Genomic DNA, 13,059 nt, shown 5'->3' with positions numbered 1-13,059 from the left:
AATAATTCATTTACACTCAAACATGTTAGTGCAGATCAGGTTTATCAAGAACAGCAAAGTTACAGTAATGATCTGAATTACAGTGTATGGGATGGTGCATAAGCGTCCACTGTGTCGGCTGATATGGAACTGAAACAAAACCCATGAATATACAAGAGAACAGCTGGAGAAGAACTGTCCACTGGAGTGGACAGTGCATGAAAGGGTGAACTGGCATTTGTTTGACCTTTCAAGGTCAGGCCAGGTCAAAGGTCACGGCACCAAATTAAAGCTCATGTGACTTCCAATCTATTATCAATAATAATTAGATCAATATCTTCAACTGTTTTCAACTCATAGCACTTTGAAATGGGTCCCATTATAAACCAATGGGAATTTAGAAAATTTCAAAAATTCAGATAAAATTCATAAATCAATATTTCCCAATTCTTTGAACAAACTTGGTCGACCTCAGCCCAAAGATGTTCCACAACAAATACCAACTCATTCTGACCGACGGTTTTGGGGAAGAAGGTTCTGGAAAAACTGTTTCTGGACCACAGCTGATCCCAGTCGTCCATCGGACCTTCAGGACGTTGGACTGAAAATGAAACCTGACAGGTTTAGCACACAGCATCAGCAGGTCAGTCAGAAGGATGGTGTTTCCATGGCAACCGCCGGCATCCTATCCATCTGTCAAATACAAGTGACATCACATCCTGAAGCATTTAAGCTGGTTTGACTTTAGGGCCACGAGCCACCAGCTGAGAAGCTTTAATACAGCAGAGATTCAGCTGTAGGCCCTGATCAGAGTTCAACAGTAGACTGTATGGACACCATAGAGACCCAGACAAACAGGACAAAGGCACAAACAAGTAGGATGACAGAAAGACAGAAAAGCAGTGAAAGAGTGAACAAAACGACAAACTCTATTAGAACTGTGGTGTCAAACTAAAGGAACAGCCCGTAGAAGTGCTGAATTCATCTGAAGGATTTCCAAGTGTTTGCAGCTGCTTTCAGAGCAGAGTTCATGTGTGAGCGTGAACCAAAGTGTTGAACAGCTCCTCTGCTGTCCTTTGAGTCAGGACTGAACAGGTCTGAGTCCAAGTCCAAGAAGAACCAGGAACCAATGAAACACAAACACACTGAACATTCAGACCGGACCAGGACTCCAGGACCAGAACTGGGACTGGAACACAAACAACACACACACACACAACTATTCTGCAGAGTGGACGTGGATGTGGACGAAGATGTGGACATGGATGTAGACAGTGGTCGTGGTCGTGTATTTCATCCTGTGTTGCGTCTCTTCAGTCTGAAGCGCCCCCTACTGGCCTGGAACAAACATACAAACATGTCATCATCATGTGTGTGTGAGTCCATGTCCAGTCCATTCAGTCACTGAATCCAATCAGCTGATCAGGTAAATCCTGCTGACATGGGACGGCTCTGAAAGCACACAGACGTTCAGTCTCAGTGTTTGTTTGTCTGGACTTTTCCTGGTGGACTGGAACAGACAGGAGGTGGACTGACTAAATCCAGGACTTGGACTCCACAGACTGGAGTTCCCATCCTCAGTCCTTCCAGGTTGGAGCCTTATGACCTGAGTCATGTGATCTCATCTGTGTGGACATTTTCCAGATGAAACCCAGCCCAGTTCAACCAGTCAAACCATTCAACACACACATGAAGGGCATTGGTGTTGGACGGAGGAAAAGCACCATGAAGAAGAAACACCGATAATGAAAGAACTTTTGGCCGAAAGTTATTGGCCTGGTAAAAAAAATTCTCTCTCTCCCTCTCGGAAATAGTTCATTTTTTTTGTCTGTTCAGGTCTTGTTGTTTTTCAGTCTTCGTCCAGTCGATGTCAGTGGTGTGACTCTGACTTTCTTCAGTTTTTTAAACTTCCTTTCTTTCTTTCTAGGACACATGTTCTAAGGTCATCAGTGATCAGTTTTCTTTGGTGAACAGTTCATTTTATTCAAATTGTTCCATTTACCACAAACAGTCTGATAGATTTAATACCAGAGGATAGAACAGGATTAGAGTGGATTCACAGTGAACTGACTGGACCGAGCTAACTGCTGGCTGGTTATTAGCATTATTAACTATTAGCAGAGAGAGAGGGGGGGTGGGAGAGAGAGAGAGAGAGAGTAAGGGAGGGAGAGAGAGAGAGAGAAAGAGAATGAAAGAGAGGGAGGGAGATTTTAATCACAGTTCTATCTAATAAATCAAACTTAAATACAGTTATATTCATATATTTTTACGTTATTGGCTCAGTTATTACATTTGCAAAGAATTTATTTTAAACAGGACAATAATATAATAAATTATTCTGTTATCGGTTCAGGACCGTTATTCCATTATCGGCCGTTATTCTGTGATTGTCTTCTCCACACCATGAGTTTGGTAAACCTGCACAAACACATGTGTCAGATGTTGGAGGTAAACCCAGTTTGGCAGAAGCGTCCCATGTCAGCGTTGAAGTGTGTTAGTGTTGAATAAAGCTGTGAACTGACCCGACAGTAGAAGTAGAGGAAAATGGTCCCCGTGATCAGGATGAAGTGGACCAGCACCACCCTGATGATCAGGTTTCTCACCAAGTCTGAAACACAACAACAACAACAACAACAACAACAACAACCATCAGAGTGGAGCTGAAGAGTCCTGACGTCTGGAAAAGCTGACAAACTGCATCTGTTTGACACTATTCTGCTGATCACAGTGTGAACAGAACTGATCCCATCAACACCTGGAACACATGCACATCTACTGATGGAACACATGCACATCTACTGATGGAACACATGCACATCTACTGATGGAACACATTCACATCTACTGATGGAACACATTCAGTGTGAAGAACATCTGCACTAACAGGACACATTCCCATCATGAGGCTGTTTGTGCTGAGCTCAGTGGGATTGTGTGTCTGAGTTCAGACTGCAGTTGGATTTGGCTCCAAATGGGAGTTGAGTTCACACACACAACTGTTAGTGTTGGAACAGAATCTGTTCAGTCCTGGTGGTGGCGCTGGTGCAGTGGACAGCACTGTGGCCTCACAGCAACAAGGTCCTGAGTCCAGGTCCACCCACAGGGGTCAGTCTGAGGCCCACGCCCATTCTGGGACAATGTGCTCAGACCGTCACCCATATCTACAGCAGATATCTGAGGACCATATTTGATGTTTTTGAAAGCACACTGACCGTAAAATACAACTGAAACACTCAGATAATTGAGATTTTTACGCAGCGATATAAATGACATGTTTAATCCACGTACACATAGTACTGTTTGAACATTTATCTCAGTTCAAGTTGAAGAATAACTCTTGAATAAATCCAGTTTTGCTGTGAGCTGCTCTAAAATGTCCCAGTCACCTCATGTATTTCTCTACTGGTGAAGCTTGCCTCCCAGTTCAACTCATGGACGTCACTACTGATAAGTTCAGGGTCAGTTCTTTTCACTGGAGAAGATGTTGTGTCTACAGAGGCTGGGAACTCACACTCCAATAGATACACGTCTACGACAACAATCACAACACTTTACGTAGCACGTTCTAGTAGCAAAGACGTGAACTGACGGTCGGCAAGTGGTGTCAACAGGTGAGGTCCAATCAGAAGACGGAGTCAGAAGACGTTACGAAGTCCAACCTATTGTTCGGGGTGGAGACATCCAAGAAGATACTGTAAATTCCGGACTATAGACCGCACCTGAATATAAGCCACAGACCCGTCAAAACTGGACGGTAATTGCATAAAGGTTTTCTTTGAGTTCAAATGAAATTATTCCCTGTATGTAAATGGGTCTGATATGTGTGAGCTTGCTGTCATATCTATAGGTTGATTCGTTGTTAATATGATGATTAAAAAATGAGGCAATAAAAGGATAGTAATAAAAGCACATTTTCTCTTTCTTTTTTTTTTTTTTGTCGGTGGACTTATCGGGGTTTCCTTTGGATTCGTGCCGATATGGGATTTACTTGCTTTTGCGCTGGCTGTGGATTCACAGACTTAAAATGACTTGAAAGACACTTGAAAGTGAAGCAATTTTTGTTTGTTATTAGAGTAGGACTTTTAATTTATTTTTAAAATATAAAGATTAAAAACAAGTAATTATGTCTGTTGTAATATCATTTTCATTTAACATTACGCACGACGTGTAGTAGGGACGAGATGCCACGGTACTTGGCACCATGCTGTGGTACCTGGTACCGAGCTGTGGTACCGAGCTGAGCTGCGGTACCGAGCCATACTCCCACAGCACCATGGCACCTGGCACCAAACTGTGGCACGGCAGTACCACGGCTCGGTGCCAGGGGCCATGGCATGACTAAGGTGCCGCGGCACCTCGGGGCCAACACTAGGTGCCGTGGCACTGCAGTACTACGGCTCAGTGCCAGGTGCTATGGCACCGCGGTGAGGCATCACCGGCACCTCGAGCCGAGGCACCACCGCGGTGCCACGGCGCCTAGCGTTGGCACTGAGGTGTGGCACGCGGCACCCCGGCGCCTCCGCTCGAGGTGCCGCGGCACCAAGCCGTGATACTGGTAAAATCGGCATATAAGCTGCGTCGGAGTATAAGCCGCAGTGTTTAAAGCGTGGGAAAAAAGTAGCGGCTTATAGTCTGGAGTTTACGGTAATTATCAGTCGGACCTGGAATTTGGGGCTTTTTGCGACTTGAGTTCCTGTGGGAGCCCTTGTCCAGAAAGACCAGCGCTGGTGTTTAGGTTTTACATGTGATCCAAATAAATTCTTAAACTGAGACCAAGTGCGTCCTGAACTCGTCTTTGGTGCTTCCAATCAACGAACACCAAAAATGCTTCCAAAGTGCTGCCCACACAGGTGCCTGATCAAATATCTGACAACATTTGGACTACTGATCCAACATGACCCCCTCTAGACCCTGGACATGTGGACCACACACACACACATGTACAGATGCACCTTGAACTGTGGACACTAACTGGGCTTCACATTCAACTGGATGGACTGGGTTTAAACCTGGGTTTAAACTCAACTGTGGTTTGAACTGAGCTCAGATTAAAGGAGTGTTTGTTGGTTCAGCCCAGTCTGTGACAGGTTCAACTGGACCGGCTTTACCTGATCTAGTCCTACCATCGTGGTTCTGCTCACACCTGTTCACTCTGCTCACTGGGAATGTTGTGGAACATGGTCATGTGACTGTTACTGATGCATTGTGGGTGTTTTGTGTGTGTTTGTCCTGACGTTACCTCCGACAGTGAGATAGAGGGCGGGGCTCTGAGATGACAAGAAGCTGTGGTTGAAAACGTCCACGTGATAAACACATGTGTGGCTCCCTTGGTGGGCGTAGCCCATGGCAGACAACAGGAAGTGGGCGGAGTGATTGACAGCTGGCAGGGTGAGGTTCAGCGGCTTCTTGGTGTCGGAGATCAGCTGGAAGGAGCCTCCTGGGTACTGTGGTTGGATGGAGCATGTGATGGTGAAGTCGGAGCCCACCAGCACCCGGAACCCCAGCTGGTAGACCCCAAAGACCCCGTCAGACAGGGAGATTTTGGGCTGAGGCAGATCTGTCCACACACAGAGACATGATTGGACCAAGCAGCACACATGAGCACAAACAAGCAGTCAGAGAATCCATCCTCCTCAGAGACACAGATGGATCTGATCCACAGGAGTTTGGGATGGGATGAACACTGACCAATGAAAACATGGACGTTACAGAGGTCAATAAACTGACACCTTTGACAGAAAACACAATGAACAGACAAAATAATCAACTGATGAAATGAACAGATTCATTAGATGTAACTTTAAACGTCAGAGTCAGAACCATCTGGTCACTGAGAATTCAGTGACGACAAAGTTTGTGTCTATTTGTACCTGAACACACCACGTCCACAGCAAATGAGAGTCTATAATAATCATCTGCCCACCGTGGGCCAGTATGCACCCCAATGCCCTGGCCAAGCATCCAAGAGGACCCACCCCCATCCTCTCCAACTCCCCACACCCACACACATAGACCCATCCACATATGCACATGCACACACACATATGCCCACACACATACAATCACACACACACCTACCCGCATAAACACACCCACATATGCACACGCACACACACACCGACACACCCACATGCACACCTACTACAGATATGATGACATGGAAATTCCACGTCACAGCCCCCGCGGCCAAAATCCCTACAGCCATCATCACCACCACAGCACCACAGACATGCACTCAAAACACCCAAAGAGCACCCACACACACACACACTGAAACACTGCAGACAAGTTCCAGCCAAAAAATAAAAACACAAAAAATAAAAAAGGTAAAAAGAAAAACAGTTCAATGATAAAAATAATACAGTAAAATAACACACTCATTGCACCCCCGCTGGCAGAGGCACCGATACATTTAACATGGAAATGCTGGTGTTACTGCACTGGCAGATAATTGTATTTGAAATAAAACATTTTAACCCAATAATGACTTTAATTTTTTTTGTTTGTGCAGACCTTTTTTTCTGTGTACAGATTTTATCCATCAAGACTAAAAACATGGATTTAATAAACCAAGCCTGCATTGACTCTTCCCTCCAACTGTATTCTACACCTTGACTGTTGTTCTTTTTTCTGTCCTCCTTTCCTCCTAAAGGGACGACAGATGGACATGAACATCAACGTTCTAATCTGCTCTGGTCCATCTCTACTCTGGGTTGAAGGTTTTCTGTACATGGACCCTGAAAAATAAGCTCATAAACTAAACTAAGTTTTACAGTTTTACAGCACACGCTCCTACCAACCAACGTCGACAGAGCTTTAAGCATCTAGTTCAAATTGTCAAATGTAAGAACTTGACTTTTCCTCAGCTGGAGTTTTATCTTGGATCCCTAAGGACATAGAGATGATTATCAGTCTGTGGTCCATGTCCAGTCCGATGGTCTTCTCTTCTCTGAAATGCCCTCTTCACTGTCTCTGTCTTTGATCAGGACACTAGTTAGCGCCTCCTCATTCTTATCTCCTCATCTCCTCTACTGTGGTTCGTGTTCTCCATCAGATAACTTCACATATTTGGGCAGCAAAATTCAGAGGTGGGAAGTAACTAAGTATAAGTACTTTGTTACTGTACTTAAGTAGATTTTTTAGGTATCTGTACTGTACTTGAGTATTTATTTTTCTGGGAACTTTGTATTTTTACTCCCTACATTTTTGCATAAATATCTCTACTTTATACTCCTTACATTCTCAGAACAGACCCGTTACTTTTTTAAACTAAATTTCAGAGCCTTATGAATCGAAATCAAATCGATTAAGGAAATTGGCCATGATACCCAGCCCTAATGTGTATTATTCTGTGTACCTGTTTTACAGCTGGTCATATGAAAGAGCCAGAGTTGAAAAAGTGGAGTATTGACTGTAGTATTGAGTATTGATAAGGTGGAGTATTGACTGTAGTACTGAGTATTGATAAGTAGTATTGAAAAATGTATTTTCTCCATTAGCATGAAATGGCATCAGGACCAAAGGTCGCGTCAACTGAAAATATTCCATCATTGACGGATTTTTTTTTTAAATGACGGAAAATTCTGAAGGCTGTCCGTCATTTTGACAGATTAAAATACTGAGGGTAATCTCAGCTTGTCAAGCTCAGCTTGTCCGACCATAGTCAGCAAGCACAGGAGAGATTTCCTCCAGGGCCGATGTCGGGTTAACTCCCTTGCCAGTAGTGGAAGACAGCAGCTTTTATTTTATGCACAGTATATCCATGTTAGAACACTTTTTCCTTCTGTCCTCTTACACACTCATACTCAAAACTGCCGCTCTCTCACCTTGCTCGACCACTCGCGCCATACGCACACGCACGCACCACACACACCGCTCTCGCACTTAAAGGAACACACACACACCAGTCTCATACTACCGAAGAAAGTTTTCACACAACACTGTGAACAGAATCTGCTGCAGAATTGCTGGTCTGTCTGTCTCTGAACAAGTCATCAAACAGTCCGTAACAGCATCCTACCTGTATAGAACCAACAGCACCACTGTTCACAACTACACTGAATACAACAGCAGTACTACAGTCACATGACTCACTGTTAGTCCATCTGTAGTAGACCCCTTGTCCAGTTAGTCCACCTGTAGTAGACCCCCTGTCCAGTTGATGGTGAGTGTGCATATTAATCAGTCAGTGTCCAGTCTTGTGTCGTTGTTTAGCTGACTTTAGCCAAAATTAGATGCTACTTTGCCAGCGCAAAATGTGAAGACAGCCGAGTCTCCTTCGTTATTTTAAAAAGCCCAGTAAATGTGATGGCATTGATAAACGCAGTGAAAAAAAGAGGGACTGATGCAGTGAAGGATGACGGACAAGCAAGGAATACACTAGTTCTGATGGCATTTGGTGTGTTATATGTACGCATTTTCTACCTTTCATGTGTTATTTACGGTGGCCCAGAGGTGCAACAGGCCAAAAAATAATCCACTAGACGAAAAAAATTATCTACTACAAGAAAAAAAAAGAGAACAGCCTAAAAAAAATTGTCCACTAGATGAAAAAAATTATCTACTACAAGAAAAAAAAGAGAACAGCCCAAAAAAATTATCCACTATAAGAAAAAAAAAAGAGAACAGCCTAAAAAAATTATCCACTAGATGAAAAAAATTATCTACTACAAGAACTACAATTTTTTTCATCTAGTGGATAATTTTTTTAGGCTGTTCTCTTTTTTTTTCTTGTAGTAGATAATTTTTTTCGTCTAGTGGATAATTTTTTGGCCTGTTGCACCTCTGGGCCACCGTAGTTATTTGATGGCATGTCAATTTGTGAGTAGATCTGTGGTTCACATAACTCGAACCCTAACCCTCAGTACGAGGTATCTGACACTGCGTGAACATAGATAACACACCAATTAAAAGTGGCGTATATAATTATGCGAGTCGTGATATCACGTTGGTTTATCAGCCAGCAGCAACTACAGTTGCTGCATCACTGAGATGTTTTTAAACATTAAATACTACTAAATATATCTCTTTATCATTAAAAAATAAAAAATTTAAAATGACGGATAATAATATGTGATGACAGAATTTTTACGACCCATTCCATCAAAATGACGGACAATAAAAATGTCTAGTGCAACCTCTGATCAGGACATGGATCTCCATATGGAATGTTTTCGACCCAGAAGTGAGAGCTGCAGCAGAAGGTGTGTGTTTTCAGATTGGAGCTGTTTCATGTGGTCTATCCCAGCACTGACCTTGGACCACCTGGAGCAGGACTTTAGACCTCAGGACGTCTCCTTCCCTGTAGACGGTGCAGATATACACACCTCCGTCTCTGTCTGTGGGGTGTTTCAGAGTCAGACTCATGTCTTTATTCATCTGTGTGCGGCAACGGTAAAACCTGTCCTGTGTTTGAAGATCATCAGCTTTATTCCGGAACACGTGGACCACTATTAGTTCTGGATCGAAGTGAGTCCAGTCCACTGTGGTGTCTTCAGGCAGATCGGCTGAGGCTTTACAAGGCAGCTGGATAGACTCCGCCCCCTGCTGGACCACCACCTCCTCCTCGTCATCTGACAGGAAACGGACCACAATGATTAGAACATACAATAAAGCCCTCTAGAACTTCAACAACACACATTATTCACATTAAATGGAGAGGAACAATAACAACCCAAGGTGTATTTTCAGCAACAGATTGACCAGAAGTTCAGCTCAACCTTCATCCAACCAGTGACAAAATGGAATAATCCAGTCAGCAGCTTCTGTGCATAAACAGTCAGGTTGAAGTTGCTGCTGTAGTGGGTGTGGTTTATATCTGACCTGTGTCTGCTGTAGTGGGTGTGGTTTATATCTGACCTGTGTCTGCTGTAGTGGGTGTGGTTTATATCTGACCTGTGTCTGCTGTAGTGGGTGTGGTTTGTGTCTGACCTTTGACCTGCAGCTGTACTTGTGTCAGTCTCCATTCTTTAGGCCCCTCCCACCTGCTTTCCCATTGGAGGTTACAGGTGTAGTTGCTGCTGTCAGACAGTTGTGGTTTCTTCACAGTGAGGCTGAAGTCTCCAGTTTCCAGAATGTTCTTCTTCATTGACATGCGTTCACTGTGTCTGTATTCCTCTTCCAGTTTGTAAGTGTCATATTTAAGCAGGTGGATGACTGTTTGGTTCAGATCAGAGCGTCTCCAAACCACTGAAGGAACCTCTGGGAACATGCCAGAATACTGGTAGGGCAGCAGGACCGACTCCATCCCCTCATACACCTGCACCACTACAGCCATTGCATGCTGGGAAACTGAGGACAGACACACAAACAGAGTTGATCTGTGAATGGGACCAGAAGAACCCAGGTGAGTCCTTCCTCAGTGTCCTCCTTCTGATTGTTGTTTATCATCCTTATCTGTTCCACACTCACATTAATAAGGCTAGCATTTTCCACCAGAACTTTGGCCAAATTCGTCCTGTCAAAACATACAGGGTGTGATTTGTTGAGGGGGGGGGGTCAACCCCTCCTCTGGGGCGGGGGGACACAAATTCATGGGGCCCATCATTTGTGTGTCCAGTGGATACAGGTTAGAAGGTGTGAAAATTTCATTGATGATCCGCTGTATAATAGAGGAATAGAACCAGGGAGTTGGACGTTGAAAGTATGGAAAGGTTCACTTTAGTTTCACACCAGCGTTAGTTTTGTTAGTTCTGGACCACACCCCCACATACAGAACTGCTGCCAAGTGCGTAATTATAATTGTGCATTTACATAATGACTTCTATTGCAATTGATCACTTTGTATGTTTATTATGAAAGTCAGTGGTGTAATGTAAACTGTGCTGTGCTAAATAAAGTATTACATATATATGTGTGTGTGTGTGTGTGTGTGTGTGTGTGTGTGTGTGTGTGTGTGTGTGTGTATATGTATACAGGGTTTTTTCTAGAAAAAATTAGTAAGAGGGAGCACAGGTAGGCAAGGGACCGAAGCAACCAAGCAGGGGGGATCGTGCGGAAGGGGGGGGGGGTTCCCTTTTGAAAAATTGAGGTAAAAATGGAACATTCTGAGGCTATCTGAGAGGGATATTGTAACTCTAGTGGCCCTCCTGCAGTTTTTTAAAACAACCAATTAGGGGTGCAGCTATTGAATATTTTAGTATTCGAGTATTCTACTGAAAATTCCTTCGATTTATCGAAGGCTTCCTCAATTGAGAACTGGACGGGCTAGGGACTCCTTTATTCCTGCAGCTATTAGTAATCTGAATTCACGTAGCTGATATCTAGGGGTTTTTTTTGTTTTTTTTTTTCTTTTTTCATATGTCAATTTTAAAAATCTTTTTATGTGATTATTTATTTTTTAAGGCCCATGGCCATATGGCAATTAACTTGTGTACTGCCCAATTGGACCTTTCTTTTTTTTTTACTTGTGTTGGGAAGGGGAGTGGCTCCATTGTGTGTTGTCCTGTTTTTTGTAATTTTATTGGGGTGGCATATGGGGGTGCTGTTTCTGTGTATGTGTTTCTGCGTATGTGCTTATGTGTTTATGACCCCTGCTGCACACCGAATTTCCTTTTCTAAGGATAAATAAAGTTGAAGTTGAAGTAATCGGATAAAGCCTATTTTTTCTTGGTTAAAGAGCAATTATAAATACACAAGAGGAAATAAGGTATTTCACTAAATAATGAAGGACCAATTAGTTTCCTTTTTTTTTATTTATTTATTTTTGATAATTAACAGTTTTATTTGTCACATTCATATTGTGCATACGCAACAAAATGTATTTTCTTGACTAGAAACATTTTCAGAGAAGCAATTGCAAATACAAATAAAAATAACTAAAATTTAATTACTTTCAACTTAGTATTTCTTGTAAGTATCGAACATATAAGGCATTAATAAATTAAAAAAAGCATAAACATTGCCTTTTTGATGTGCAACTGAACTTTAGTAGCGCTAAGTTTCAGAATTTTCAATGTAGACTGAACAGGAATGTGTTGTGGCATAAAAGAGGAAAGAACATTTGAACGGGAACTGTGAACGAGTCCATGCATGAACAGTTTGACACATTTCTGCTCGATTCAGGAGAATCAAGGCAATGGTCCCCCCACCTTATCTGTCTGTCTCATAACCTGTAACCCCCCCCCCCCCCACACACACACACACACACACACATACATGTCCAGTTAATGGATGATCGGCTTCATTTTAGCAGTAGTAGTTGGATTTTGCCAAAATTCGGCCGTGACAAGGTAAGAGAAAGCTTTCACCAACCCGTGCACCATTTTGGCCGTGCTTTTGGGAAATTAACCGTTCAAAAAAAAAAAAAAAAATATATATATATATATATATATATATATATATATATATATATATATATATATATATGTCGAGGCCCAAAACGGAATCTGGCCCGATTCAGAATCAGGCCGGCCCAGAATGGAATTCTATTCTAGGCCGGCCTAGAATGGAATCCTGCTGCTATAATGTTATTTTTATACCATGTTCACTCAGAGTGAAGTGCACAGTACAGAGATGTTCCACTAGATGAGATGGGGGGGGGGGGGGGGGGGGGGGGGGGGGGCTGTTTTATGGTTGTCTTACCGTGGATGAGGATCACAACCACCACCAACACTTTCATCTTCCTGCACAAAGTCCACAGTTGTAGTTGAACGTCCTTGTGACTGAAGGGACCCAGGCTTCAGAAGCACACAGGTGTCACTTCACTGCTTCCACTCAGCTCCACTGTGGACTGTTTCCACCCAAGAACCTTCTGGAATGGAATGGAAAACAGGCTGAGCAGCTTTGGACTGAAGAGGCTGGGAAGAGTTCACTCCAAGACTCTATTCTCTAATCTGAGGAACCAAACATTTCACAATCCAACTGTTTGACAGAATATGGATCAGCAGGTTTCACACCCAGGTATTCACTTCCTGTTTGACTTACTAGTGGAGTTACCTCTGAAGGCTTCATTCACTGAAGATTCCAGTGTTTCCCTCTGACCCAAACTTTACTGAACAGGTTGAGTTTGTGTCATTTGAACCTCCTCAGACCCAGCTGTGGGTTTTCTGTCCACATATGTGGACAAGAGTTTTATAACTT

General features: G+C 43.2%; 1 protein-coding gene across 1 annotated transcript in view; it reads right to left on the bottom strand.

Annotated features, from left to right (window-relative positions):
* Positions 1 to 2,355: 2,355 nt before the first annotated feature.
* Positions 2,356 to 13,059, bottom strand: part of LOC115424887 (uncharacterized) — a 12,831-nt gene continuing 2,127 nt past the window's right edge. The window contains exons 2-7 of the mRNA XM_030142283.1: positions 12,562 to 12,730; positions 9,910 to 10,269; positions 9,234 to 9,551; positions 5,485 to 5,536; positions 2,502 to 2,562; positions 2,356 to 2,397 (exon numbers count right to left, since the gene is read on the bottom strand). Coding sequence (XP_029998143.1) covers positions 2,356 to 2,397; positions 2,502 to 2,562; positions 5,485 to 5,536; positions 9,234 to 9,551; positions 9,910 to 10,269; positions 12,562 to 12,598 — 870 coding nt within the window. The 5' untranslated portion in view covers positions 12,599 to 12,730. The remainder of the gene's footprint in view (positions 2,398 to 2,501; positions 2,563 to 5,484; positions 5,537 to 9,233; positions 9,552 to 9,909; positions 10,270 to 12,561; positions 12,731 to 13,059) is intronic.

This window comes from Sphaeramia orbicularis, chromosome 8 (assembly GCF_902148855.1).
Source record: "Sphaeramia orbicularis chromosome 8, fSphaOr1.1, whole genome shotgun sequence".
NCBI lineage: Eukaryota > Metazoa > Chordata > Actinopteri > Kurtiformes > Apogonidae > Sphaeramia > Sphaeramia orbicularis.
The sequence above is the reverse complement of the archived record's forward strand: the minus strand, read 5'-3'. Positions and strand labels throughout refer to the sequence as shown.